General features: G+C 43.8%; 15 protein-coding genes across 15 annotated transcripts; 7 read left to right on the forward strand and 8 right to left on the reverse strand. All coding sequences in view use genetic code 12, as the record gives it.

Moving 5' to 3' along the window:
• Positions 1–67: 67 nt before the first annotated feature.
• PGUG_02248 (aminophospholipid-translocating P4-type ATPase) lies at positions 68–3931 on the reverse strand (the record flags this gene model as incomplete). Its single annotated transcript, XM_001486527.1, has 1 exon — positions 68–3931. The coding sequence occupies one exon, from the start codon at positions 3929–3931 to the stop codon at positions 68–70; it is 3864 nt and encodes a 1287-aa protein (XP_001486577.2).
• Positions 3932–4169: 238 nt separating this feature from the next.
• Positions 4170–5486, forward strand: PRO2 (glutamate-5-semialdehyde dehydrogenase; the record flags this gene model as incomplete). Its single annotated transcript, XM_001486528.1, has 1 exon — positions 4170–5486. One exon carries the CDS (start codon positions 4170–4172, stop codon positions 5484–5486), a length of 1317 nt encoding a protein of 438 aa, XP_001486578.2.
• A 1551-nt stretch (positions 5487–7037) lies between these two features.
• On the forward strand, positions 7038–8903 carry PGUG_02250 (GTPase-activating protein; the record flags this gene model as incomplete). Its single annotated transcript, XM_001486529.1, has 1 exon — positions 7038–8903. One exon carries the CDS (start codon positions 7038–7040, stop codon positions 8901–8903), a length of 1866 nt encoding a protein of 621 aa, XP_001486579.2.
• A 479-nt stretch (positions 8904–9382) lies between these two features.
• Positions 9383–9817, forward strand: RPS12 (40S ribosomal protein eS12; the record flags this gene model as incomplete). Its single annotated transcript, XM_001486530.1, has 1 exon — positions 9383–9817. The coding sequence occupies one exon, from the start codon at positions 9383–9385 to the stop codon at positions 9815–9817; it is 435 nt and encodes a 144-aa protein (XP_001486580.1).
• Positions 9818–10772: 955 nt separating this feature from the next.
• On the forward strand, positions 10773–11255 carry PGUG_02252 (uncharacterized protein; the record flags this gene model as incomplete). Its single annotated transcript, XM_001486531.1, has 1 exon — positions 10773–11255. The coding sequence occupies one exon, from the start codon at positions 10773–10775 to the stop codon at positions 11253–11255; it is 483 nt and encodes a 160-aa protein (XP_001486581.2).
• Positions 11256–11338: 83 nt separating this feature from the next.
• PGUG_02253 (cornichon family protein) lies at positions 11339–11719 on the reverse strand (the record flags this gene model as incomplete). The annotated part of the gene is made up of 1 exon (XM_001486532.1): positions 11339–11719. The coding sequence occupies one exon, from the start codon at positions 11717–11719 to the stop codon at positions 11339–11341; it is 381 nt and encodes a 126-aa protein (XP_001486582.1).
• A 244-nt stretch (positions 11720–11963) lies between these two features.
• On the reverse strand, positions 11964–12689 carry PGUG_02254 (uncharacterized protein; the record flags this gene model as incomplete). The annotated part of the gene is made up of 1 exon (XM_001486533.1): positions 11964–12689. One exon carries the CDS (start codon positions 12687–12689, stop codon positions 11964–11966), a length of 726 nt encoding a protein of 241 aa, XP_001486583.2.
• Positions 12690–13627: 938 nt separating this feature from the next.
• On the reverse strand, positions 13628–14710 carry PGUG_02255 (uncharacterized protein; the record flags this gene model as incomplete). Its single annotated transcript, XM_001486534.1, has 1 exon — positions 13628–14710. One exon carries the CDS (start codon positions 14708–14710, stop codon positions 13628–13630), a length of 1083 nt encoding a protein of 360 aa, XP_001486584.2.
• PGUG_02256 (uncharacterized protein) lies at positions 14544–16559 on the reverse strand (the record flags this gene model as incomplete). The annotated part of the gene is made up of 1 exon (XM_001486535.1): positions 14544–16559. One exon carries the CDS (start codon positions 16557–16559, stop codon positions 14544–14546), a length of 2016 nt encoding a protein of 671 aa, XP_001486585.2.
• Positions 16560–17168: 609 nt separating this feature from the next.
• On the forward strand, positions 17169–19214 carry PGUG_02257 (uncharacterized protein; the record flags this gene model as incomplete). The annotated part of the gene is made up of 1 exon (XM_001486536.1): positions 17169–19214. The coding sequence occupies one exon, from the start codon at positions 17169–17171 to the stop codon at positions 19212–19214; it is 2046 nt and encodes a 681-aa protein (XP_001486586.2).
• A 152-nt stretch (positions 19215–19366) lies between these two features.
• HHT1 (Hht1p) lies at positions 19367–19777 on the reverse strand (the record flags this gene model as incomplete). Its single annotated transcript, XM_001486537.1, has 1 exon — positions 19367–19777. One exon carries the CDS (start codon positions 19775–19777, stop codon positions 19367–19369), a length of 411 nt encoding a protein of 136 aa, XP_001486587.1.
• A 293-nt stretch (positions 19778–20070) lies between these two features.
• Positions 20071–20703, reverse strand: FESUR1 (Fesur1p; the record flags this gene model as incomplete). The annotated part of the gene is made up of 1 exon (XM_001486538.1): positions 20071–20703. One exon carries the CDS (start codon positions 20701–20703, stop codon positions 20071–20073), a length of 633 nt encoding a protein of 210 aa, XP_001486588.1.
• Positions 20704–20928: 225 nt separating this feature from the next.
• PGUG_02260 (uncharacterized protein) lies at positions 20929–21222 on the reverse strand (the record flags this gene model as incomplete). The annotated part of the gene is made up of 1 exon (XM_001486539.1): positions 20929–21222. One exon carries the CDS (start codon positions 21220–21222, stop codon positions 20929–20931), a length of 294 nt encoding a protein of 97 aa, XP_001486589.2.
• A 99-nt stretch (positions 21223–21321) lies between these two features.
• On the forward strand, positions 21322–21990 carry YSA1 (ADP-ribose diphosphatase; the record flags this gene model as incomplete). Its single annotated transcript, XM_001486540.1, has 1 exon — positions 21322–21990. The coding sequence occupies one exon, from the start codon at positions 21322–21324 to the stop codon at positions 21988–21990; it is 669 nt and encodes a 222-aa protein (XP_001486590.2).
• Positions 21991–22138: 148 nt separating this feature from the next.
• On the forward strand, positions 22139–23857 carry PGUG_02262 (uncharacterized protein; the record flags this gene model as incomplete). The annotated part of the gene is made up of 1 exon (XM_001486541.1): positions 22139–23857. One exon carries the CDS (start codon positions 22139–22141, stop codon positions 23855–23857), a length of 1719 nt encoding a protein of 572 aa, XP_001486591.2.
• Positions 23858–24640: the final 783 nt, after the last annotated feature.

Below are 24640 nucleotides of genomic sequence, written 5' to 3' on the forward strand. Positions count from 1 at the left end.
ATTCTACGAGATGAGAGCTTAAAATATGCAGTCGTGTAATGCTCATAAATCGAGTGACGAATTTTTTCTATGTAGCCTCCTGTAGTTCTCCAAACGCTCCTCTCTTCTTTGTAGTGTCATACAATCGTAAGATCTTCTCTTGGTCTTGGTTTTCAGCTTGCGAGAAGGCAAACCCTCTTTGTTTCTTGATTCTTTGCACTTGACGCACCTTGCGGATCGCCTTCTGAAATTGCTCCATTCTGGGCCGGTAGTCTTGAATATTGTACTTTTGAATCTCTTGAACAAAGTGGTAACTTTCAGGACTATGCATCCGTTTAAAGTACTTCCAAGCAAAGTCCCTGAGCAAAGCAAGAATTGCCACACCAAATACCATCGCCCAAAAATCTATACTTGGATATGTAGCCTTAAGAACACCACGATATTCTTGAGAAACATTGATGGCAGGTGCCACTATCGAGTACACTGGGAGCCAGGCAAGCCAAAGTAAAAATGATCCAGGGATAGCAATAAGAGTGAATTTGGTCCACAAAGTAACCACTAAACCTGCTTTACCTAAAGCGGTTAATGAACATGTTGTGTACACAGTGGTACCCCATGCCCAATTGTTCACCACTTGACCCCCTGGTAACAGATCTCCATGTTTGAAAATGAAGAATGAGCAAAGGAAGATGAGCGCTGAGTGGTAAAATCCATTCACGATCCAACTCCAAAAGATTTTAAAATTGAAAAAATGCTTCTGCTGTCCGAGCTTGTATAACTGGGGGTACCTGTCAAGAAGTCTAGCGCTCACAAATTGGTCAAACACACCAATGACAAAGGGTGGAAACACCGTGAACAAGACATTATAAAAAGTCAATGTCCATGACTCGATGATCGATTGACCCGAGAAAGCATTTGCAAACACGAACCAGAACTGAGTCATGTACAAGGCAATGTTCTTGTAGAAGGAATATAAGATGGCAGTTGAAATCCGCTGATACGACCATGATCCATGAACCAAGAGGAGCTTTCGCAAGAACTTGAACTGACCAATGGAGACATCTGCACTCCGTGCAGCTTGCATACCTTCCATACCACTGATTCCAACTCCTACATGGGCTGCTTGAATCATGGACACATCATTTGCACCATCACCAATGGCCAAGAGAAGTGAGCCTTTCTTTTTGCGTTTCACCATCTTCACCACCAACGCTTTCTGCAACGGCGACACTCTGCAACAAATCACTGCTTTACATCTGCTTCCTAGTTGAATGAACAAGTCTTCAAGGTCGGGTTCCAAGGCGTAGGTCAACGATTGGCCATCAATAATAAGAGCAAGAGATGAGTCCAAAGATCCATCCTCTGCATCATGCTGGTGCTCTTGAATTGCAGCAATCTTCTCTTGTAAGTTTAACCTCGTGTCACGTTTAGTCACTTCATTAATGATCAAGAGGTTCATGTCTTCACTCAAAAGTTTGCAAGACATTCCAATATTGATCGCAGTTTCTTGTCGATCACCTGTAAGCACCCAAATCTTGATTCCAGCAGTCTGTAAAGTTTGAATGGTTTCAGGTACGCCTTCCTGAAGTTTGTCTTCTATGGCGGTGGCCCCCAACAAAAACAAATCTTTCTCTATCTTTTCTGCGACCTCGTCAAGGCGTTCACTTCTATCCGTCATCGCAGTGGATGCTTCGTAGTATTCTGAAGCCCATGCCTTGTACTCCTGGTCAGGGACAATCCGAGTTGCGATACACAAAGTTCTTAAACCTTCAGCAGCAAAGTCTTCAAGGTGACGGAGTGTGGCATCCACGAACGGCTGTTCTTCCAGCTGGGATAATCTTTCCAAAATCACGTTATCGGCTCCTTTACAGAAAAGTCGAATTCTGCCATCAGGGCACCTAAATATTCCCGACATTCTCTTTCTCGTTGAGTTGAACTCACACAAGTTTAAAAGTTCGTATTCTGAGGTTGTATTTGACAAGGTGTTTTGAACAGTGACACCTTTTGGACGACGAATAACGAATTTGTAGCCTAGATCAGCAGCACCTTGAACAAGAGCACCTTCATCGGGAGATGCAGCCTGGTACTTGATTTCGTTATTGTCAGTTATCTCTGGTATGACAGTATGACATGTACTCAATAATGTAAAGAATTCATTGATGATTGCTGAGTCTCGCAGGGAGAGATCGCTGAGCCTGTCGTGCATTTCATCGAAAGTGTGGTAGCCGATTTCAATGCCATCAATTACTTGAGCCTGTCCATCCTCAGGGATTTCTTCAATATAACATCTTCCTCCAATAGTACATGCTTTGAACTCCATAACATTTCTTGTTAAAGTTCCAGTCTTGTCGCTGAAAATGTAATCGATTTGACCCAACTCCTCGACCAAGGAAGATGTCCGAACACCCGTTGGAGTGTCTGTATCAGGATAATACATATCGAGATCACTGCCAATCATAAATGCTTGATAATATTTGATAATCTCCACGGTGACAAACAATGAGATTGGCACCAAGTTTGAGAATAAAATCCAGTATGTGAGAATATCTTGAAAGAACAATGTTACTAGCTTAGTACCTTCCAACTCCACGTACCACATAGTGTTTCTGTCGACCCTGGATTTAATCACGTTACCTATCGATGAGATCAAAGCAAGAACAATTAAAATGCAAAAGAGTGCAACAATTTGTAAATTGATGATACGTTCGACGTCTGTACGCTTAATTGGAGTAGCGGTTGCGTTTCTCATCAACTTGGTTTCATGTCCGGTGAACACAACTACTCCATGAATCCACTGGGTGTTTCGAAGTGTCGCACCTCTTAACAATAGCTGCTCTGGAGAAAGTGGGATGTTTGGAGAGGAACCAAAGTTCTTGAGAACACCGTCATACGTGTATAAGGATGAGTTAGGTTGTTCAGAGGAAATTTCGGATCGGGATAAGTCGTTGACTATGTCACGAGGATCGACAAGATAAAGGGTTTCTGGGCGACCTTGTTTTATCTTTAAATTAGTTTCTCCATCCAAATTTGCTGTTTCGATGTAGCACAACCCCTCTGGTTCAGAGGAGGAAAGGAGAAGCAAATCAGCGGGAAAGGGTTCTTCATTCAACACCTTGACAACATCTCCAACTTGAACGTCGATCCACTTTTTGAGAACAAACTGGCTTGTCTCAGTATTGAGGACTAGTACGCGGGTATTATTCAACTCACGATCAGCACTTGCACGCTTAAGGTCCTCGGAAATTTCTTTGATCGCCGAGACTAAAAGCACAACTGTCAATGTACCTATGGTCGTGTATCTATTGGTTGGTGAAACGTTGGGAACCTGTTGTATAATGGAAGTGAACAAGAAGAACAAGTTGGCGTACTTGCTAAACTGTTCAAATAGAAACTTTGGGAGAAACGTTGCAAAGTTGTACTTTGTGGTGGAGATATAATTACCATAGTATTTGAACTGGGCATTAGCAGAATGGTTTAATGCATAGATTTGACGAGGTGAAGAGTCGGTTGGTATGGTTTCAACACCAGGGGTACCGGTCACCTTCAGTTTGATACGACCAAATATTCTTCGAATATCGAAATCACGCTGGCGCTCAGGATCTGCAAATGGATCGTCGTTTGTATCATGTTGCATTCCCGTGTATGCCGCGCCATTGTTGCGGTTTCCAAATAAGTTTCCTCCATTGAAGAGGCCCGTTGGTCTCTCTGGGTTATTAGTTGTACTCAAAAGAGGCACTTGTCGTCTCCCAAATGAGTCGTCATGATGGCTTACGGTTGCATCGTCTTCATCGTCCGATATTATGAAATCGTCATTAAACGGATTGTTCTGGTTGTGCTCGTGTCTGGTATCAAAGAGCAGTTCAGGAGAGTCGTCGTACGGATTTTGATGGGCCACCCTTGGGGTAGATGGGTCCAAATCAATTAGATTTCCTTCGGACTTAAATGGGTCCATTGTTTAAACCTGTGGTCTTCTGAGGCAGCTCAACGTGATCACACCCGCGGAAACTCCTCGAATTGGGTACAGGTGATATAAACCAAGAATGCCGCTGACTACGTGTTTTGAATGGAACGATCTGGTGGAATGGAGGCATTCGCGATGTGTGCTGCTGGTGCACTGATGCAGATTCGAGGCAGGTGCAGGCTCGCGAGTGATTGCATCGAAAGTGGAAGCTGAGTCACAACCAAGAAATATGGCAGCAATTGCCAAAGAAGCCGCCGAGGCGTTTGCTCAGCTAAAGACACTCTCTAATGAAGAACGTTCTGGAGCCTTGCAGAAAATACATGATGGACTCAAATCTGCCAAATCAAAAGTGCTTGAAAGCAACAAGGTAGACATGGAAAATGCCCGAAAGAACAACCTTTCACCATCGTTGATCAAAAGATTGGACTTGTCAAACAGTGGAAAGTACGATACCATGTTACAGGGAATTTTGGATGTGGCCAATCTTGACGATCCAATTGGTAAATGTACCTTTGCCAAAAAGTTGGATGAAGGTTTGAACTTGTACCGAGTAACGGCGCCATTAGGAGTTCTTCTCATTATATTCGAGTCACGGCCCGAAGTTATTGCCAATATTACAGCCTTGGCTATAAAATCCGGAAACGCAGCTATTTTGAAGGGCGGTAAAGAATCGTACCAGACATTCAAGGCCATGAGTGATATCATCAACCAAGTTTTGAGCACCGAAACAAAGGTTCCTGGACCAGCCATACAGCTCATTCAATCCCGTGAAGATGTTAGCAACTTGTTGCTGCAGGACAAGTACATAGATTTGGTTATTCCTCGAGGGTCAAATGAATTGGTAAGAAACATTAAGGAAAACACCAAGATCCCCGTTTTGGGGCACGCAGATGGTATCTGCTCGATTTACATCGATAAGGATGCTGACATTAAAAAGGCTGTCAAAATAGTCGTTGATTCCAAAACCAACTACCCGGCTGGCTGTAATGCTGCTGAGCAGTTGTTAGTTCATGAAAGTATAAGTTTGGAAAACCTCAACGAAATACTAACTGGGCTTGCAAATGCCGGTGTCACCATCCATGCTGATCCTCAAGTCTTAAAAGAAGTTCAAGGCTCAATTGATATCGGTGAAAAGTTGCAACCTGCTGATGATGATGCTTTTGATAAAGAATACCTTTCCCTTGATATCTCAGTAAAACGAGTTTTGTCGCTTGAAGATGTCATCACCCATATCAATTCTCATTCTTCCAAGCATACCGATTGCATAGTCACTGAAACCAAGGTCAATGCCGAAAAGTTCTTGAAGGGAGTAGATTCGGCTGGTGTGTACTGGAATTGTTCTACTCGTTTTGCTGACGGATTCAGGTATGGATTTGGAACCGAGGTGGGTATTAGCACGAATAAGATTCATGCCAGAGGACCCGTCGGTTTGGAAGGTTTGATGAGTTACCAATACCAGTTGAGAGGAGAGGGTCATATTGTTGGGGACTACGTTGGTGGTGGTGGTAACAAGGTGTTTGTTCATGAAGACCTTCCACTTAATTAGCGAAAATTGTATAATTTCAAGAATTTGCTATTTTGAGATTTGCTAATTGAGGATTAAGTACTTGCGAGAATTTTTCGTAGTCATTAGGTGGAAAGTCTGGGAAATAAGAAACAATTCGACCAGCACCTTCTTCATCGATGTCTAGTAAACTCCATTCTCTCAAGGTGAAAAAATCAGTAAGAGATTTGATCCAATTCATTCTTGTATCTATGCTTACGAGATCATCATCAATGACCACCGAGCTTCTTAGTTTCGCCCTGATGGCTCCAAGGTTGTCCACTGCCTTGTTGAGGTCAACGTCTTTGAATTTACGGCCAATTTCGTCTTTTATAAGACGCAGAAGTCGAGGCGACTTGCCGTTGGTGGAGATCATGATTTGAAGGCTATCTTGGTTGAACATGCTTCCAAAGTAAAAATCGCACATTGGTGGTTTATCAGCAATGTTCACTGGAAGATGGAGGTACTTGCACTGGTACAATATCTCTGGTGGAGAGCTCGTAATCGTCAAATGCAGCAACACACAACTGCAAACCGCTTGTTTGCATCTTCGACTATACGATAATAATCATCACCACCAATATTGTCAATATCAAATTTGGTTTGTGGTGCGTCCTCATAAAGCTGTAGGTCACTGGATTGGTAATCACGAAGAATTAAACTGTGTATTTTATTGGCTTTCGAAAGTTGCAAGATTTCGGGATGAGCATCGCGAGATCCAGCAACCACGGTAATTTTAGCATTGGCCCGTATCATGTGATGTACCCTACTGAGGGCCACCTCGCCGGCGCCAATCACAAGACAGTGCTTTTGCTGTACTTGGTGAGCAAGTAGAAGTGACATGAGAGTAGAAGTAGTACAGTGCAGAGGTCGGTATCTTGCCGCAAAAAGGCGGATTGTGTGCAGTCAAGTGCTGTTGCGTGCCCCGGTTCTGTGCTGCGCCGGTGTGCCGATTGCGCGCTGGGACATGCATAACGTCGCTTCCGCTCCATCCTACACCCGGCTCGTGCTTGCTCGTAATTGTGCTTGACGAGAGTTGTTTTGGGTGCAAATGGTGACAATGGTACCATAAAAATGATGAATTACGCAATTGAGTTATATGACTTGTATATAGCTTATTTATGGAAATAGAAACTTTTTTGGTGGCTTCAACCTGCTTTATGGCCACGTTTGGTAGATACCCACCCAGACCCCACATTAGTGACTCGATAAAAAAAAATGCGAAAACCGAATTGGGGCACCGACAATTGATTAAATCGCCAGAGTGAAACCTCAATTTAGAGACGGTTTAAGATCTCCAAGTGCAGATTTTATACTATAGCGACGCTTCAAGGATAAGCTCCATAATAGGGGATCTCAATACGTGTCGCCTTATTGCCAAATCGTTGAACTGTTTCGTAGTGGCGTTTGAACCAGCAGCGATTAAAAACTGAAAGTTGACCTTGACAGCTGGTACTCATCGGATCCTGACAAAACAAAACTTTTCAGCCTAGTCTATCGAACCTGAAACTCATACTCGCCTTGAATTTGATCATCGCTCAACTCCAAGACAACATGTTGCACTCTACTGAACGGAGAAAGTCGGCCGCTGAACGGCGCCCTAGCACATCCTACACCCCACCAGTAATTCCTCATCTTGCTGGATTGGAAAAACCACAAGCTCACACCCTTAATATGGACCACTGTGACATCTTGATTATGGGCACGGGTCTCACCGAGAGTGTTTTAGCTGCAGCGTTATCATGGCAAGGTGTGGAGGTTTTGCACATCGACCGTAACAATTACTACGGTGATCTGAGCCTGACCATGACTATAGAGCAGTTGAAAAAATGGTGCCATGAAGTAAATCAGGGCAAGATCCCCCACTTCCAGGATGCACAAATATACATTCCTGGAGGCGGCAGTCGTATCAGCAGTAAAGATTATGGTATTGACTTGACTCCTCGGCTCATGTTTGCTCAATCTGATTTATTGGCTCTTTTGGTTCAGCTGAGAGTTTACAGGTACCTCGAATTCCAGAGCTTGAGTAATTTCCATGTTTTCGAAAATGACAATTTTAACAAGAACGTCTCCAATACCAGTAAGGAGGATATCTTCACTGATCAGTCGTTATCACTCAAGACAAAGAGACAATTGATGAAGTTACTCAAGTTTATCTTGGCAGATTCTCAAGATGAATCCAAGCAATCAGTACTTGCCGAAAACGCAGCCACCCCTATTGCTGAATTCTTAGAGAAGAATTTTCATCTTGAAACTCCTCAGATCAACGAGTTGATTTACCTGATTGGTTTGTGTCCATTATCGCAGACTACGGCCCCTGATGCCCTTGCCCGAATCCGACGCTTTTTGACCTCATTTGATGTCTATGGCAACTTCCCGGTGATGATGCTGAAGTACGGTGGTCCGGGTGAAATTTCTCAAGGCTTTTGTCGGTCTGCAGCTGTGGCCGGCACCACATACAAACTAAACACTAGCCTTGTTGATTATGATCCATCTCTGAAAGTGGCTAAGTTTAGCGACGGAAGTGCAATTAAAATCAACGAGAAGTTGGTCATTTCCCCATCTCAAATTCCTCGGTTTTTGCAATCAGGATACTCCGAGATCACTTCGAAGCTCAAACTTTCTTACGTTACTAGAATGACGACTATAGTCAAACGTGATTGTAAGGAATGGATGACAGACAATGAACCAGCTGCGGTAGTGGTCTTTCCACCTAAATCGTTGCCCACTGGCAACAACGAAAGTGTCCAGGTAATTATTCAGAACGGTAACTCGGGCATCTGTCCAGATGGCCAATCAGTTTGGTATTCGCAGACTTGTGAGCAGGACTTGCGGAGGGCGAAAGAAGACTTGGAGAGTGCTTACGAGAAGATGGAGGCTGCTTTGTTGCGAGAAACTTCGTCCAACCTTGACGAGGTACTTGATGAGAACGATTTTGTATTGAGTGCCAACGGAACACCATTGGTTGCCAATTCTTTCAAGTTGGGCAAGTCATTACAAAGTTTTGTTCCAAAGGAAAAGTTGGAGATTATTTGCAAATTGGGATATGTTCAAAGTACTTTTGTTAATCTTGATTTGTCAAATCAAATGTTCCCTACGAGTGAGAATAATGTGTCATTGGATACCCTTCGCGATGCTGAGGATATCGTGTTCACCAACATGCCATCTGCCGAAATCAGCTACGATGGAGTTGTAAGTGATTGCAGAACCTTATTTACAAGAATCACAGGGTCCGAAGATGATTTCTTTGACGTTGACTTTGAAGACGAAGAGTTTGACGAGGGGCAAGGATCTACATCCGTGAGTGAAGCCGTCAAGAACGGTGACATCCTTATGAAAGATCATGAAAATGCCATTGAAGATAGCGATAGCGACGACGATCGTCACGGACCTTTTGGAACCGACCTGATGGAGTTATAGAGTCAGTAATAAACTGTATAGAGAGCGAGTAATTCAATTCCGCGTACTTAGAGTAGGTGTCTACTGTCAGTGAGAGAGCCAAGCCCGTAGAGTATTAGATATCAGAATTCTACAGACTAGGTTTTAGTAAACTACCACTTAGTTTCTTAACCTACAACGTAGTTTCTTAAGTGTGCAATGTCAACGTTGGGCATTGCGAACTAAGAGATTTAGTTAATATATTTTGAGTTGAGCAAAATAGAGATAATAGAGGAAAACGCAATCGAAAGTAGAAACAGTAATTGAATATCCTAGGATCAACACAACCTACAATCATCAGCCTGCTTGGTTCATCAGCACTTGGAACATGGTCTTCATCCTGTATATATCCGATACGGTTCCTCACGTGCAGGGCTCTGCCCTCGACGCTCGCTGAAAAATGGATTTTTTTCACCTCTTCTCTACTGAGCGGATTACATCTGACGAAGAAGTCTTAAATAATGTCTGACGTCGAAGAACAACAAATTGTCGAAGAAGTTGCTGTTGAGCAAACCGAGGGAGGTTCTATCTCCATCGAAGATGCCTTGAAGGTCGTTTTGAGAACTTCATTGGTTCACGATGGTTTGGCCAGAGGTTTGAGAGAAGCCTCCAAGGCTTTGTCCAGAGGTGAGGCCCAATTATGTGTCTTGTGTGACTCTGTGACTGAAGAATCCATCATCAAGTTGGTGGAGGCCCTCTGTAACGAGCCAGAAGAGAAGATTCCTTTGATCAAGGTTTCCGACGCCAAGTTGTTGGGTGAGTGGGCCGGTCTCTGTCAATTGGACAGAGAGGGTAACGCCAGAAAGGTTGTTGGTGCTTCTTGTGTTGTTGTCAAGAACTGGGGTGCTGACTCTGAGGAGAGAAACATCTTGTTGGAGCACTTCTCTCAGCAATAAATATCTCAATAAAGAGTAGTCAACTAGCGATTTGTAGAAGTGTAGGGAAAGCATTTGGCCAAGAATTTGAACTCTTGGGTTAGAATTTGCGTCCATCAGTAAGATCTTACCCAAGTACTTTTCACAGACCGTTGTATTGGTGTATGGGTGTGCTCACTAACAACTGTTTTGGTGCTTAGATCTGTATCTGTTTATATGTCTACTGATAGATTGGCTAGAATTGAGGCCCGTACCCGAGGTTCTGGGTAAGTATTTATACTTATAAATGCCTTATGGTATTCACAATAAGGTTTTCTGTACTCAAAATCAAGTTACTAATTCAGAAAACGCGCTGTTAACGTGTCTGATTTCAGCATCAAGATCGATGCCGCCGCTTTAGAACCCTCTGACGATGATATAGATGGCAATGAACACAACTTTGGATCCTTCAGTCCCAGAGCACAAAGAAATAATGACGTTTCAGACGATTTTTTCGCCTTGCAAGTTAAAACAGACCCAGCTCCAAAACGAAAATCCACCAAGCGGCACAAAGAATCACACAAAAAGTCTAAAAAAAGCACCAATAATGCAAAGATTGAACCGAAAGACGACGAATTTGTGATTTCAGAAGTTTTGGATTCTCGTAGTATGAAACCACCTCGACTGGAGAGCCCACCACCTAGAGTCGAGAACAAGAAAACCACACAATCCAATCAACCCAAAAGGCCCAGAAGGAACAGCAATACACGTGTATCACAAAAGGTCCATAAACCGTTCAAATCACAAACAATTGCTCGCTTAGCGAACATCGATCTGCGCGATGCCTTGGGTCGCGATGAGGATATTAGTATGATAGACGATGCCATTCCTTTGAGCAAGGCGAAGCGCCGGGAACGCCAGAAACCCATGCTTATCGATGTGGATCGTCTTGTCAATGAAAGAAGTGCCAGCAAAAGAGTGAAAATTAATACGATTGATGTTCTCAAGCATTTGGTACAAACATTCGAAACCACCGAGGCAATCTGCTGAACGAGTGGATCCCGAGATTGTACACCACGAATTCAAAATGCATTTGATGAACTATCTTAGTGTGCTACAAGATATGCATGCTAATATCAACGACTTGTCGGAAGAGATACAAGAAACCCAGCGTCGGAAGCGGGACTTACGGGCTGAAGTGTATGAGATTCGAAAAAAGCATGGAGAAGTTGGTACTCAGTTGAGTAGCTTGAGGCAATCGTACCTGGACAGCAAGTATAACCATGAACAATTCATTAAGAACGCCGATCAATTGCGTATTTTGAAGGAGCGTACCAAAGGAGAGGGACAGAACACTATTGATCTACACAGCGTCGTCGAATTACAGGTAGCGGCAGTGAACAAATTGGTGAATCCAGTTTCAGGCATTTATTCGAAATTGAGGATGATAAACAATCAGCTAGAGAACAGGAGGAATTAATATTACACAGGATCTATACCCTGCCAGTTGGGCAATACGCATACACAAAGCGATATGGCAACTTGCAACGATAAATGCATCATCTAACTGTCCTCGGCGACCAAAGCAACGATCATTCTGTACAAGTAGAAGAAGAATACTAACAAGTGGAAACCCAACCTGAGGAAGGACTCCTTCTTATGCTTTGACAAGGTTCTGAAAATCTCGGTGGCATCTAACATGTGGTTCTTGTTGACGATTTTGTTGACGTTGTGTGCCAACAATGGAGCATTCAACAAGAAGGTGAACCAGTATCCGTTCACAAGGAACAAAAGAGTTAAAAATCCATGTAAACCAGCCTCAGGAATAAACCAAGGATTGAGCTTGTTACACAACTCAATAGGATTGATATAGTCACATTCTAAGTCGGAATACATGATGGTGAAAAACACTTGGGCAAACAAGTTAACCACATTGGTTATCATAGCAAAAATAAACAACCTTATTGTTAGTATAGTTTTAGATCAAAAGGTACCTTATGATAAACCTCTACTGGATATAATCACAAGAGCGTTTACAAGGGTTAACCCCCTTCGTAAAATTACTTACCAGCTTTCTCCGTTCATTATCGCTTTATCTCGAACTGCTGAAATCCTAATTTTCATTACAATTGAGCATTACATAAGAGGAAAATTACCTGCAGGTTTTATATTTTGCTGTGGCAGATACTTATACCTCTAAACATTCCCACTTGACTCCATCGTACTCAATGGTGTCTCCAACCGTACAAGAAAGTTCCTTTGGAAACATTTTTTCCCCGTACTTGATCAAATCGTTCCAATTACCATCATAATGTGACCTAATCACACTGAACTTGCAAGTCAGTTTCGTATAAAGAAGTCCCTGCAACCAATTACCCAATTTCAACAACTTGCCTTCATATGTTGGATTAGAGACCTTAAGGACAGTTGCTTTGCACAGATATGCCTCCTTCTCTCTCACGTCTTCAGTTGGGTTGTGCGCAATTGGATCTAACGATTTCCAAATCTCGATATATTCTTCCTCTTTACCAGTTTCAGGGCTGATCATAGAACCTGTTTCTTTACGGTTCTCACTGCCCTCAATCGATGAGAAGTGTCCGATATCTGGCGCTCCCTGAATTTGAATTTGGTCGGGTGGTGTACCTGTCTCAAGAGCTTCAGAAACAGCGATATGATCCAAATCTTTCTTAAAGTTGATTGTACCTCCACCTAAGGGTTCTTCTATGCCACACATACACCATTGGAAGACTTCGTCAATTGGCTTTGTAGCATCTCTTTCACTCAATGGATAGTACTGACGGAAAATACGAATGTCAACAAAGTGCCCGCTCTTGGAATTCATCACAAGAGTGTTAGAGAGTTCCTCCGGTTCATTCGGAGGCCATTGTAACGAGACTCGAGTAGAAAGTGACATTTTTGAGGTCAACGGTGCCCAGGGCCTTAAATAGATAAGCCGCTGGAATCTTGGCGGGTAATTCGTTTTTGGCGGTTGCAAATTCCGCGCACCCTTACACCCAGACTTATTCCGTTGCCAAATCGCGTAGTTGGTCTTTGCACCACCTCCTCTTTTCCTTAGTTACGGCAATGCCATCCAATTTGCGTAATTTGGGGAAATAATTGACTAGTAATGTCTCGTACCTAACTCTTTGATTGAGCTTTTCTTGATTGCGACTAATTTTCTTTTCAATGTACTCTGAATCTCTTTCTTCCCAGTTGCTGGTGTTCTTGGTAAGTGCTCTGTAATGTATAGCAAAGCTTTCTATATCGTCCAACGTTTCCAATTGAATCGGTTGGGGGTCATCAGCATCAACTTCATTGGGACTGAAGACATAAGGGTATAATTCAACATTGATTGGATTGAGCCTCAAATCTAATACCTCAAGCGAATCGCGACTGGCTGACAATGATGAAATTATATCCTTGATTTTGAAAATATTATTGCTGACCAAAAACACGTCTTTTGAGGTTGCACATACCTTCCAACCACGGTTAGTAGATTCAACCGGTTAAAGTTGAGATTAATTTCGAAAAGATTGGGAAATTGGCTACTCAAGTTTGATGGAAGTTCATCGTATTCCATTGCGGCCATTGTCAAGCAATTCACACCGACAAACCGTCTCGAAGCGGTAAATGAAAATTGGGGGTTTCCAGAGAGATCGAGCGCTCGTGACAGGACGATATTTTGCAACACATGACGAATTAAATCATCCTTGTGCTGCGACTTGAGCGAAATCTCATCAAGGTGTTCCAACTTGTGCAAGTTTTCCACGCTTCTTAGATAGTTACCATCGAAGCGGAGCACGCGCAAAAACGGGAATGCACCGACATCAAGCAGTCTCAACTTGTTACTCTTCACGAGCAACTTTTCATGAGTGGATGTACTCCTTCACAACTCATTCTGGAAATACTGTTATCATTAACATTGAGGATTCTCAACGAGTGCAAACGCTCAATACCCACAATAGACGTGATGCGATTATCGGACAAATTAATCTCTTGGACATTTGGTAAGTCGAAATTTGAAAAATCTATTTCGCCAGATAACAGGTTTCGGGAAAGATCCAAATAAATGAGGTTTCTCAAACCTTCTAAACCATTGAGAGATGATATCTGGTTATTGGCTAACAGCAACCGATTCAAATGAACATTGTGACGCAAATTTTCTACCAGACTCAAATTGTTATCCGCCAACAGCAACTGTTGTAAAGCTTGAAAATTCTGAAAAGATGTGACGTTTCTCAAATCATTCTTGGATGCATTCAACAGTAAAATGCTTTCGGGAATACCCGCCAAGAATTTGATATTGTTGTCTGCAATGTTTGCTGATACCAAGTTGGGTAAGAAGTCGGCAAGGCCCTCGACTGAGTCAAGTTGAAGAGCCGACAAGTTTACATCAGTAACCTTGCCCCACAGCGATTCAGGAATTGTTTCAGTTAACAAGGAAACTAGCTTTTTATGCGTTTGCGTGAATGTCACATCGTCTAGCTGGGATACTTGAGTTACATCTCCAGGCATCGGCGAACGTCGTTTAGGTGTCGATGTCTCGCTCTCATGGGGCAAGTGAAAGGAAACTTCTTGTTTGTGGTTCTTCGCTTTCAAAACTCTGTTGCCATCAGTAGGTTTCAATATACTATTTTCTCTCTCATTCATGGTTTCGAGATCTTCAATCGAGTCCAAGCTTCCACCCATGTCATTCTCTTTGTCGTTGGGTATCCATCGTTGATTCTCCACGTCTAGGACCATGTTGTTGTAAGAAGTTGGTAAAGCATTACTTTGGCTTAATTTTTCCCACGTCATGACGAAACTGTTGCGCTTTGAGCGAGTTTTCATCATTGTGATCCACGGTCGTAGGTCGAGGAAATTCGTTAGATTGGTGCTTTCTATGACGAAGACCCAATTGTGACGCCCGTTTCCACTTAATAAGCTGTTCAGCATCGTTGAAACTGTGATCTGCTAACCCACTTGTTTGGTTCCTGAGCAGACGAGAGACAGAAGTTCTTTCTTGGCGACCAAGCTCTCTGATGATATCTCGTAATTGCTTGTTCTCGTTCTTAAGTTGCTCCATGACTTGATGGTGATCAGTGGTAACAAGGTGCTCGAGCTCATTAAGACGACTTCGTAGGTGTTGGAAATCGTAATCGTTTGAAGGCGAATGCAGTTCAGCAATATAATTCGAAGCAGCCCCTGTCTCATCGACAGTATCGACAAAAGATAACGAATCAAGTTTTTCAAGGTTTTCTACTGAAAGTCGACTATCGTTATTTGTTGTTACAGGTTGTGTAGAGTTGTGAAATGAATGACTCTCCCTGCTACCGACAGACGTATAGTCGTCATCGCCCCTTTTTGAAGCAGAAATGCTCGAAGATTCGTCATCAAAACCTGTGGTGAATGAGGAATAGTCATCGTCAATCACCTTGGCATTTTTAGGTGTTGAAGTTGCCGTGGTTTGCATTTGGTCTTTTTCATTGGCAGTTTTGAATCCTCTTTTTTGGATATTGCTGAATATGTTATTGGCATTTTGAAGGAACTGTTGCTCGGAGTAGCTTCCTGACTTCGTAAAGTCACGGATCATAAACTTGGGCTGAGATGCCTTGTCTTCGTGCGTGGGTTCCTGCTTTTGGGTCGGCATTTTCACTTCTTCGCTATCTTCTTGGACCGATGAATTATGTTGAGTATAGTTCAGAGTGTCAGGAATTTCAAACTTGGGCGGCTTATTCATTTTCTGCAACACATCTGCTAGCTTGTCTTTCGTAAACGTGTTATACTTATCTCCAAATAACTTTAGAGGGGATTCAGGGTTCGGAACATAAGCTGGTACACCTTCCTGTTCCAAAAGGTGTTCTAGATGCTGAAGCTGGTCTTTCGACAAGTGAAGTGGAACCGAAGCCATGGAGTTTGAAGTGGTGGATGTCATAGAGTTGCTTATAGAATCATGAAAGCGGTTATCAGATTTCGTTTCTGTTTTCAGCAGCTCGGATGCAAAGATGTTTTGGAGTTGAGGTTGAGATTTGCGTACTTCTTGGAACTGTTTGGATGCCTTTTTCCATGCTGGGGTATCGCCCTGCTTTGAATTGTGGATCATTGTGTTGGTTGACAGAAGGAAAAGTGGAGCCAGGTCAACTTGGGTATTGGGAGATTGCCTATTGATACGAACAGATGAGGAGAAATTCTCCTCGTTCCATTTTTCTCCCAATTCCGGTGGCATCCAATCTGGTGTGCTATTGAAATCCAAGGTATTTTTCTTACTCAAAGTAGACGTTCGAACTGGACCATCATCTGGTTGACGTAATTCTGTAGTGCCATTTTCAGCGGTATGAGACTTTTGGTTATCCAGTTCCACACTGATCTGGGAGTTTTGTAAAGAATCTCGACGTTGGTCAGATTGCTCGTTCATTTTGCCCAAGGTTTGTTTGGTTCTGGCATTTGGATGCGATTTGTACTTGAAAGTATTGGGAATCGAGTTGGCATTATTGGAGTTTAATGAGTTTGGACCACTCATAGGGAACGAATTATTGCTATCGAGGTGAAAATCGGCATTCCGGGCGTATTTAAGCTTGTTTTGGTACGCCTGGACGGGTTCAGCTGCAAATTTGGGAGCTGGTTGATCGGTAGAAATTGGCTTGGAAGCACGAGAAGCATCATCTGAAGCCTCCAGAACGTCACTGAGCTCTGTGGCTTTCATATACGCCAGGATTCGGGCTGCGGTGCTACTTGGATTTGACACTGAATCCAGGGCAACACGGCTCATATATTGTTTTGAGATCAAGCGGCTGCACAGAAACATAAACACTTCCGGTGTACGGGTGCGTTCACAGAGAGGTTGGGGAAGGGTTTAGACGGTCCACGAAAATGTCTGAAATCATGTACTGGATATAGCTTAGTTGGACTATTCCATTCCTGATTCTTACTACACCCTCAAGCTAAACTCAAAACTCGAAAAAATTAGCTTGCGCTTGCATTCCCTGAAAAATCCCTGGCTAGCCCGTCCCGTTTCTGTGCAGTACCTCAGGTGCTCCAATTCCTGCGACCTATCCGCCAGACGACGGTCTTTATATTGGTGCTAGAGTAGGAATTACGATAAAATTCTATATAAACCTCCTTGATTTACAGTGCATTGTGTACGGGAGGCGAGAACGTGTCAGATCATATCCAATTGAAAAATACACCTTCTGTTGAAGTTGAAAATTCCACCACAATCTTAGTACTTGAAGCAGGAATTCAAGGATATTAAGCGGCTTTTCAATATCTTGGTATTTTTATACTGAAAAGTGCTATTCGGATACATATTGTGCTGAATAACTGTCCGCAACCTCGAAACCACCACCATTCACTTCTGGACCAGTCAAAATTTCACAACATTCTAACCAATTATAATTGAATAATTGACACCACAATGTCGTTTGATTACACCACATCCAGTACTGCTAGTCACCAACACCAACAGGAACAAGAAATGCTTTCGAGTTTTGCCGTTCCGAAACCACCGGTCAGTACCCAACAATCTAGTGCTGCAGCTGAAAGCGATACGATTGCCTCTAATGATGCACCGCGAACTTTATGGATGGGTGATCTTGACCCTTGGTTGGATGAGGCAGCCATTGCCGATCTTTGGTACCAATTGCTAGGCAAGAAAGTCACCATCAAAATCATAAAGCCGAAAAATGTCAGGGGATCAATGTCATCAAGTGGATTGTCTCATTCAGGCTACTGTTTTGTGGAGTTTGAGTCATATGAGGATGCTCAACAGGCCTTGAGCCTCAATGGTCAACTTCTCCCCGATATCGCTATGCCATCTCAGCAACTGTTCCCCAACAATCCAGACAATCAAAAGAAATACTTTCGTCTTAATTGGGCATCGGGTGCAACCTTGACTGCTCCTATAGTACAAGGACCCGAATATTCGTTGTTTGTTGGCGACTTATCGGCGTCAACCACAGAAGCGCATCTATTGGCGTTTTTTCAAAAAAGCTTTCCCAATTCCATCAAGACAGTTCGAGTTATGACCGATCCCGTTACGGGAAAACTGAGATGTTTCGGTTTTGTTCGCTTCACAGATGAGTCAGAAAGACAGCGTGCCTTGGTCGAGATGAATGGAGCATGGTTTGGAGGAAGGCCCTTGAGGGTTGCTTTAGCGACACCTCGAAGTAGTGGAAAAAGATTTGGTTTCCAAAATATGTATCCATTCTGGGGCGGAGGGGCTCCATATTACCCTTATGGATACGCTGGAGCTCCAGGTCTGCCCGATTACGGAAACATGGGAGGACTCAATGAAGAAGATGATTACGGAGGTGCACCACCACCACCTCCCCCTCCCCCTCCTCCAGGTCAAATACCATATCCACCACCCGTCCAGCAATACACCGATCCCAATAACACAACGGTGTTCGTTGGCGGTCTTTCTTCGGACGTTAATGAGCAAACACTTTTTACTCTATTCAAGCAATTTGGTATAATACAACAAATTAAAATTCCACCAGGAAAGAATTGTGGTTTTGTCAAGTATACCAATCGAGAAGACGCTGAAGAGGCCATTGCGTCCATGCAAGGATTTATCATTGGCGGAAATCGAGTGAGATTGAGTTGGGGAAGAGTGCTGGCAAGTAACAAAAAATTCCAGCAACAACAGCATCAAGTTGCTCAAGCGGCTCAGATGGAGGCAGCAGCAGCTCTATCTATGGGTATGGACCCTTCTTCGGCCATTGCGGCGGCAGCTGCGGCAGCTGCTGCTGGATATCCTATGGGACAAATGCCAATGGGAATGATGAATTATCATCCAGGAATGCGTGGAATTCAAGGCCATCCTGTTGGAGGCGAGGGTTCACAGCTGCCAGCACAACTTATGGAAGGACAAGGACAGTATGCTGGTCAGCCACCTCCTTTCGCTGAGCAATTGCAATATGATGAGCGACTTGGAAATTTACCTGGTCAAATACTGGGCCAGATTCCGGGCCAGGTTCCAGGCCAGGTTCCTGGACAAATGCCTGGGCTTTACTTACCGAGCCAGATAATTCCACCACCGGGTGCTGCACCACCAGGTCAAGTGTGTGCAATGGGATCGATTCACTCGAATGGAAATGAGTTTAGTGCACCGGAAACTGGAGTGGAAAATTTGACATCTACAATTGCACAAATGTCTGTTGGAGAAGGAACGATGAAGAAGACGATAATACCACCCGGAATCCAGCCCGATCTGGCAGTTTTAGCATCTGAAGAGGGTACGACTGTAACTACAAATGGTATCGAGCATGCGAAACAAGAAAAGAGTGGTGAAAAAATCGGTGAAAAAGTCAAGGAAAAAGAAAGCAATGAGGATAAAGCGGAACAAAAAGGGACAGGTAAGGAATTAGGCGATGGAAAGGCAGGCGAAAGGGTTACTGGCGGTGAAAAAGTGAGAGGTTCCGCATCAACTGTTGATGAGAATGAACCAAAAAAGAACTAACATATCTTAAAGTTTAGGCATAAATAGAAGTGATAGGTTCCATGTATGTTAATGTAGTTGCCACTACAAATGTTCTACAAATTCTCAAAAACATATTCACTCATCTACATAACGAATCATAAAATCAAACTAGGCAACACTCCTGGTATCGCTTAAGAACGCTCACCACGCAATCTTCTGGCTAATTGGATATCCTTCTTCTGGATAGTAACTCTCTTGGCGTGAATAGCACACAAATTTGTGTCTTCGAACAAAGACACAAGATAGGCTTCCACAGCTTCTTGCAAAGCACCAATAGCAGAAGATTGGAATCTCAAGTCGGACTTGAAATCTTGAGCGATTTCTCTAACCAAACGTTGGAAAGGTAACTTTCTAATCAAGAGTTCAGTCGATTTTTGGAATCTTCTGATTTCTCTCAAGGCAACGGTACCTGGCTTATATCTGTGAGGCTTCTTAACACCACCAGTAACTGGGGCGGACTTTCTAGCAGCCTTGGAGGCCAACTGCTTTCTTGGGGCCTTACCACCGGTAGACTTTCTTGCTGTTTGCTTAGTTCTAGCCATGGTTAATGAGAAGAAAAAAAATTCAAATTGCCCCTGTGCGAATTAATCCCGCACATTCGTGACGGCAAATTGGGGGCGGCACAAAAGGCAAATTTTGTAAGGGAGGGGCTTTGCTTATGGAACGCGTTATGTAAGCGCGCGGGATTCGGTGTTTCGAGGTTATTGCAGCCATGGAGTTGGATAGGAGTTGATATACCTTCTTTCTTTCGTTTCTTTCGTTCTCTCTTGCTCAGCTTCTCTTTCCTCTTCCTTCATCGTTCTTTTTTACAATCTCTCAATATATTATTGCTACGCTAGTTTCTGTACCACAACCTGGTGATTCTTGTTCTCATCATCTTCTTTTGCAACCTGAACACTCCGTACATCAATGCTTCGGCAGTAGGAGGACATCCTGGAACATACACATCGACAGGAATGAGTCTGTCACAACCTCTCACCACTGAGTATGAGTAGTGGTAATAACCACCTCCATTGGCACAAGAACCCATAGAAATAACCCATCTAGGATCAGCCATTTGATCATAAACCTGTCTTAAAGCAGGACCCATCTTGTTTGTGACGGTTCCGGCCACAATCATCACATCGGATTGACGAGGAGATGCTCTGAAAATAATACCAAGTCTATCTTGATCGTATCTTGGTGCAGAAACATGCATCATTTCCACAGCGCAACATGCAAGACCGAAAGTCACGGGCCAGAAGGACGATTTTCTCGCCCAGTTAGCAATAGTATCAAGCGAAGTCAACACATAATCCACGGGTGATGATGCAGTTTTTTGTGAGATCAATGGCATATCGGTAGGCAAAGGCTTTGGCGTCAAATCTTTGGAAGATATATGACGATAAGCATGCAAGGGGACCATCGAGACCATTCTGGGCTGTCTGAAGGCCGCAGCCATCACTGAGCGTGGTGCTAAAGAGTACATGGCGTTAAGTATCAGCAAGAAAAAACTGGTGTTGATTGGCCGCGCACCGGAGGTGTGGGTGTGAAATGAAGGAGGTGCATGGGTGCAGAATGAGAGAAGCCTACCAAGAGTATAGAGAACCAAATCGTCAAAACCCCTTGTACTTTATTCTTCATTTCTGCTATCGTTACTTTTACTATCATTTGGTCTTCTTATCATTACTAATATACCGATTTTTTTTCATAATTATTGAATCACATCTTCCAAATACTCCCTTATTCTCGTCATTATTTCCTGCCGAACCTCATCGGGAACCATCAGCTCGGCTTGCGGCTTCACCATTGCATATAGACGTTCAAACGTCAAATTTTTGTTGTCTTCTTGTTGCAATTCAGTGGTCGCCAATTGTCCCACTTTATCGTACCATCCATTTTCATATAGCTTCAACTTGAGCTGCTTGTTGATCAACTCGTAGTTTCCTGACGAAATAAGATGGTCCTGGATCTTAGCCCGAATTTGGTCCAACTCATCTTGAGACATAGGAAGTTTATGCTATGAGCGAGGTCCGACCACCTGAAAATAGTGTCAAAGTCACGTGAGTCTCCACCCACCCCACCGATTGCGAATTATAGCAACGGTATGAATCGATTTAGACCAGCAATTTTCCTCAGAAGATACAGTATGGGACGTCCTTCTCCTTACAATGCGCGTGTGGACCTGATAGAGAATGAAGGTGAAGGCAAATTTGTGCAAACCCGCAAGATCAATTACACAGATGCGGCAGGTAAGAACCGGATCTGGGAGATGGCCATCCGGCCAACACGCACTGAAACCACCGGAATAGATGCGGTATCGATCGCTGCAATACTAAAAGATGCGAATGGGAAAAAGAATGTTTTGGTAACAAAGCAGTTTCGTCCCCCTACTGAGAAAGTGGTTTTGGAGTTCCCCGCGGGACTTATAGACCCCAACGAATCGGTTGAGAGTACGGCAGTACGAGAATTGTTGGAAGAAACAGGGTATGTTGGCACTTTCAGCCATCTGTCACATAAGGAGATGCCACTTTTCAGCGATCCAGGACTCACCAATGCTAACATGGCATTGGCATTTGTGGATGTGGATATGAACGACGAACGTAATCAAAACCCTGTACCTCAATTGGAAGATGGTGAGTATATAGATGTTGTCAAGGTGCCCTTGAAGGGCATGCTAGAGGAATTGCGCAAATTGTGCACCAGCGAGGGCTGCGTAATCGATGCCAGATTATACCATTTTGCGGAGGGCATTGAAATTGCACAGAAGATTTGAGCTGAGCAAAGTAGAGGATGGTTCGTTAAGATATATAATGTTTCAAAACGACTACTGACAATTTTCTGATTTTTTATGCTTGTCCTGATATTACTGCTGCAGTCCTGTCTCACTCTCAACTATTCGCACATGTTTTCTTCTTCACACTATGAGTGACGTGTGCTGCTTTTGTCTCGGAGGCAGTTCCGATATCCCTGCGTTTGGCACCCGGGATGATGCTCGTGATTTCGTCAACCCCTGTGCAACTTGTTCCATTGTGGCCCACCGCAAGTGTCTTTTGGACTGGTTCAATTCGATTCCTGAAGATAAGCTCCAAGTGATCGATCGAGCAGAATTACTTGAAACGATAGCTGGCCGTCGCCGGATGGATGAGGATTCAACCAACACGGGAAATATACGGATTGATATAAATTTCAGTACCGAGCTGATTCGAGAATGGTTGTTTCGTTTTGTGGGCATGGATAATAGCTCTGACAGCGATCAAGAGTTGAACGATCAAGACCCTCATAATCAAGTTGGAACCGCTGGAGGCGAACCCTCGCACGAAGAAGATGCTTCGGTGAACCCTTCTGCTGTGAACGAAGATATATCGACTGCTATCACAAACCTTGCTCTTCTTCATCAACATCCACAAAGTGAGACGCAGGCTCCTTCTGATCAAAATGTGACTTATCTTCTTGCACCATGTCCCCAATGCAAAAGCGAAATAGTCGTATCGATGACTGAATCGGCACTTCTTACGTTCGTCAAGTCCACAAAAGCTATGGCCATACGAACGCTCTCGGCAACTGTGCTTTGTCTCGGAGTAACTTCTGCTGTCACAGGAGTAATGTCGCTTGGATATGTGGGACTCACAACTTGTGGGTTGAAGACTTTGGAAGCGTTGGTTCCTGGTCGTATATTGGTTTCAATGTTGCGTCGTCCAGGTGTTCGCATTCCCTTTGGCAATGAGGCATCCGCCTTTTCTGGTCCTTTGGAATCGGCCATCTCCAGCGGAATCATAGATCCGTTCAAGTTTCTGCGCATACCCATACTTCCGGTGGTTCTCTATAGGATGCGTAGCTCGTCCATACTCTCATTGCTGTCTCAAGACAGCAACTGGTTCACAGAAATCATGGTGGCCGCATACATTTCATCTTTGGGAAATAACGAGCTTGTTGGCAATATTGCCCGCCTATTACGCACACTGTTGGTGCAAAAGCTGCCTTATGCTATTATCGCTGCCGTCAAATCATTATCAATTTCGCTGTTGACGGCGCCTACTCTCATATCACTTCTCGTTCCTTTGCGATGGGCTTACGATTTGTTTTTCCGTCTTACCTTCAATCGGCTTCATTTTAACGTTGCTTTGCGTACAAGACCTCGCGAGATTGCTAATAGTATCAGTGAAGCTCGCTTGGAGCGTCTTGAAGACTTGTCTCGAGAAATGGCTCAGCTGTGGGATCAGGCTAGTAAAATGCGTCCTACTTCATCGAGAAATTTGTCCGAATGGTGTGGCTATGTGAAAAGATTAGCACTCTCGGATATTCCTAAGAAATACCTTGTTCTGTGGATGAGTTTTTGGAACGAAGAAACTCGTTCATGTCTCCAACATGACTATCTGTCTGTGTTTCTTTTGAGATCACTGATGTTAAGAGGTATTACTACGGTTGCCTGGCCCTTCCTTGGTGCTAGAGTTGGAAGGGTCATATTCAAGTTAATTGCGTCGAGATTGGCTACTAAACTTGAACCTGAAACCATCATGCTCCTTGCCAATATTATGGGATTATTTGGGATAGCTTTGCTCAAAGATGTTTTCAATCTTTTCATAGCGACCCAAAAGGCTCGCCAATTACGCCAGATGGGGTGGGTTGCATGGAATCGATAACTCATGTATATTTTCTATATCGTACACTCAGCATATACTTCTCATCAATCATCATCATAGTTTTCATCTTCATCTACTTTGCGCATTGGTGGTTCAGGAGTATTCTGCTTCTCCACTGGTGCTTGTTGAGCAGCTGGTGCGGGCGATTGAGTCGCCGAGCGTCCTTTCGCAGCAGTAGGGTTTGTGGTTTGAGGTGCTGATTGAAGAGTGTCGATTGGCTCAGATGTTGCTGTAACTGCCACCGGTGGTTCTGGTGCCGCATTATTGGTCAATTCCACAACTGGTTCTGGTTTCAGTTCCGCAGGTACTTCAGCTGGCGGCACCGATGTAGCCAGCTCCAGTGCCGTCTCGGTTGCAGACGGACCTTGTAAGCCCGGAGAGGCAGTGCCTTTGTCAGGAACGGCTGGCAACCCTGGTCCCACTGATGTCCCATTCTCGTTGGTAGGCGCATTGGATACCTCTGGATTCACCGCAGCGGTGTTTTCAACTTGAGGAACAGCCTCGGGCAGTTTAGTCAAGGGTCTCGCAGTAGGCGTTTGAGTAGTCGCAACTGGTACTGAGGCGGCAGGTTGAGGTACACTTGGTGCAACAGGCTCTGAGACAACTGGCGCTGCTTGGACAGGAGCTTCAGTCGCTACAGGAGGAGCAGCATGGGATGGGACCTGAAGCAGCGGAAGTTGAGGAGCAGGGTTTTGTCCCAATTGCTCTTGAGCAGGTGCCGTAATTGGTGCTTTGGCTTGACTTTGGTCTTTAATTGTTGGTACATTAGGCACTTGGTTTGAA

The sequence above is a fragment of the Meyerozyma guilliermondii genome, genomic scaffold (genome assembly GCF_000149425.1).
Source record: "Meyerozyma guilliermondii ATCC 6260 scaffold_2 genomic scaffold, whole genome shotgun sequence".
Classification (NCBI taxonomy): domain Eukaryota; kingdom Fungi; phylum Ascomycota; class Pichiomycetes; order Serinales; family Debaryomycetaceae; genus Meyerozyma; species Meyerozyma guilliermondii.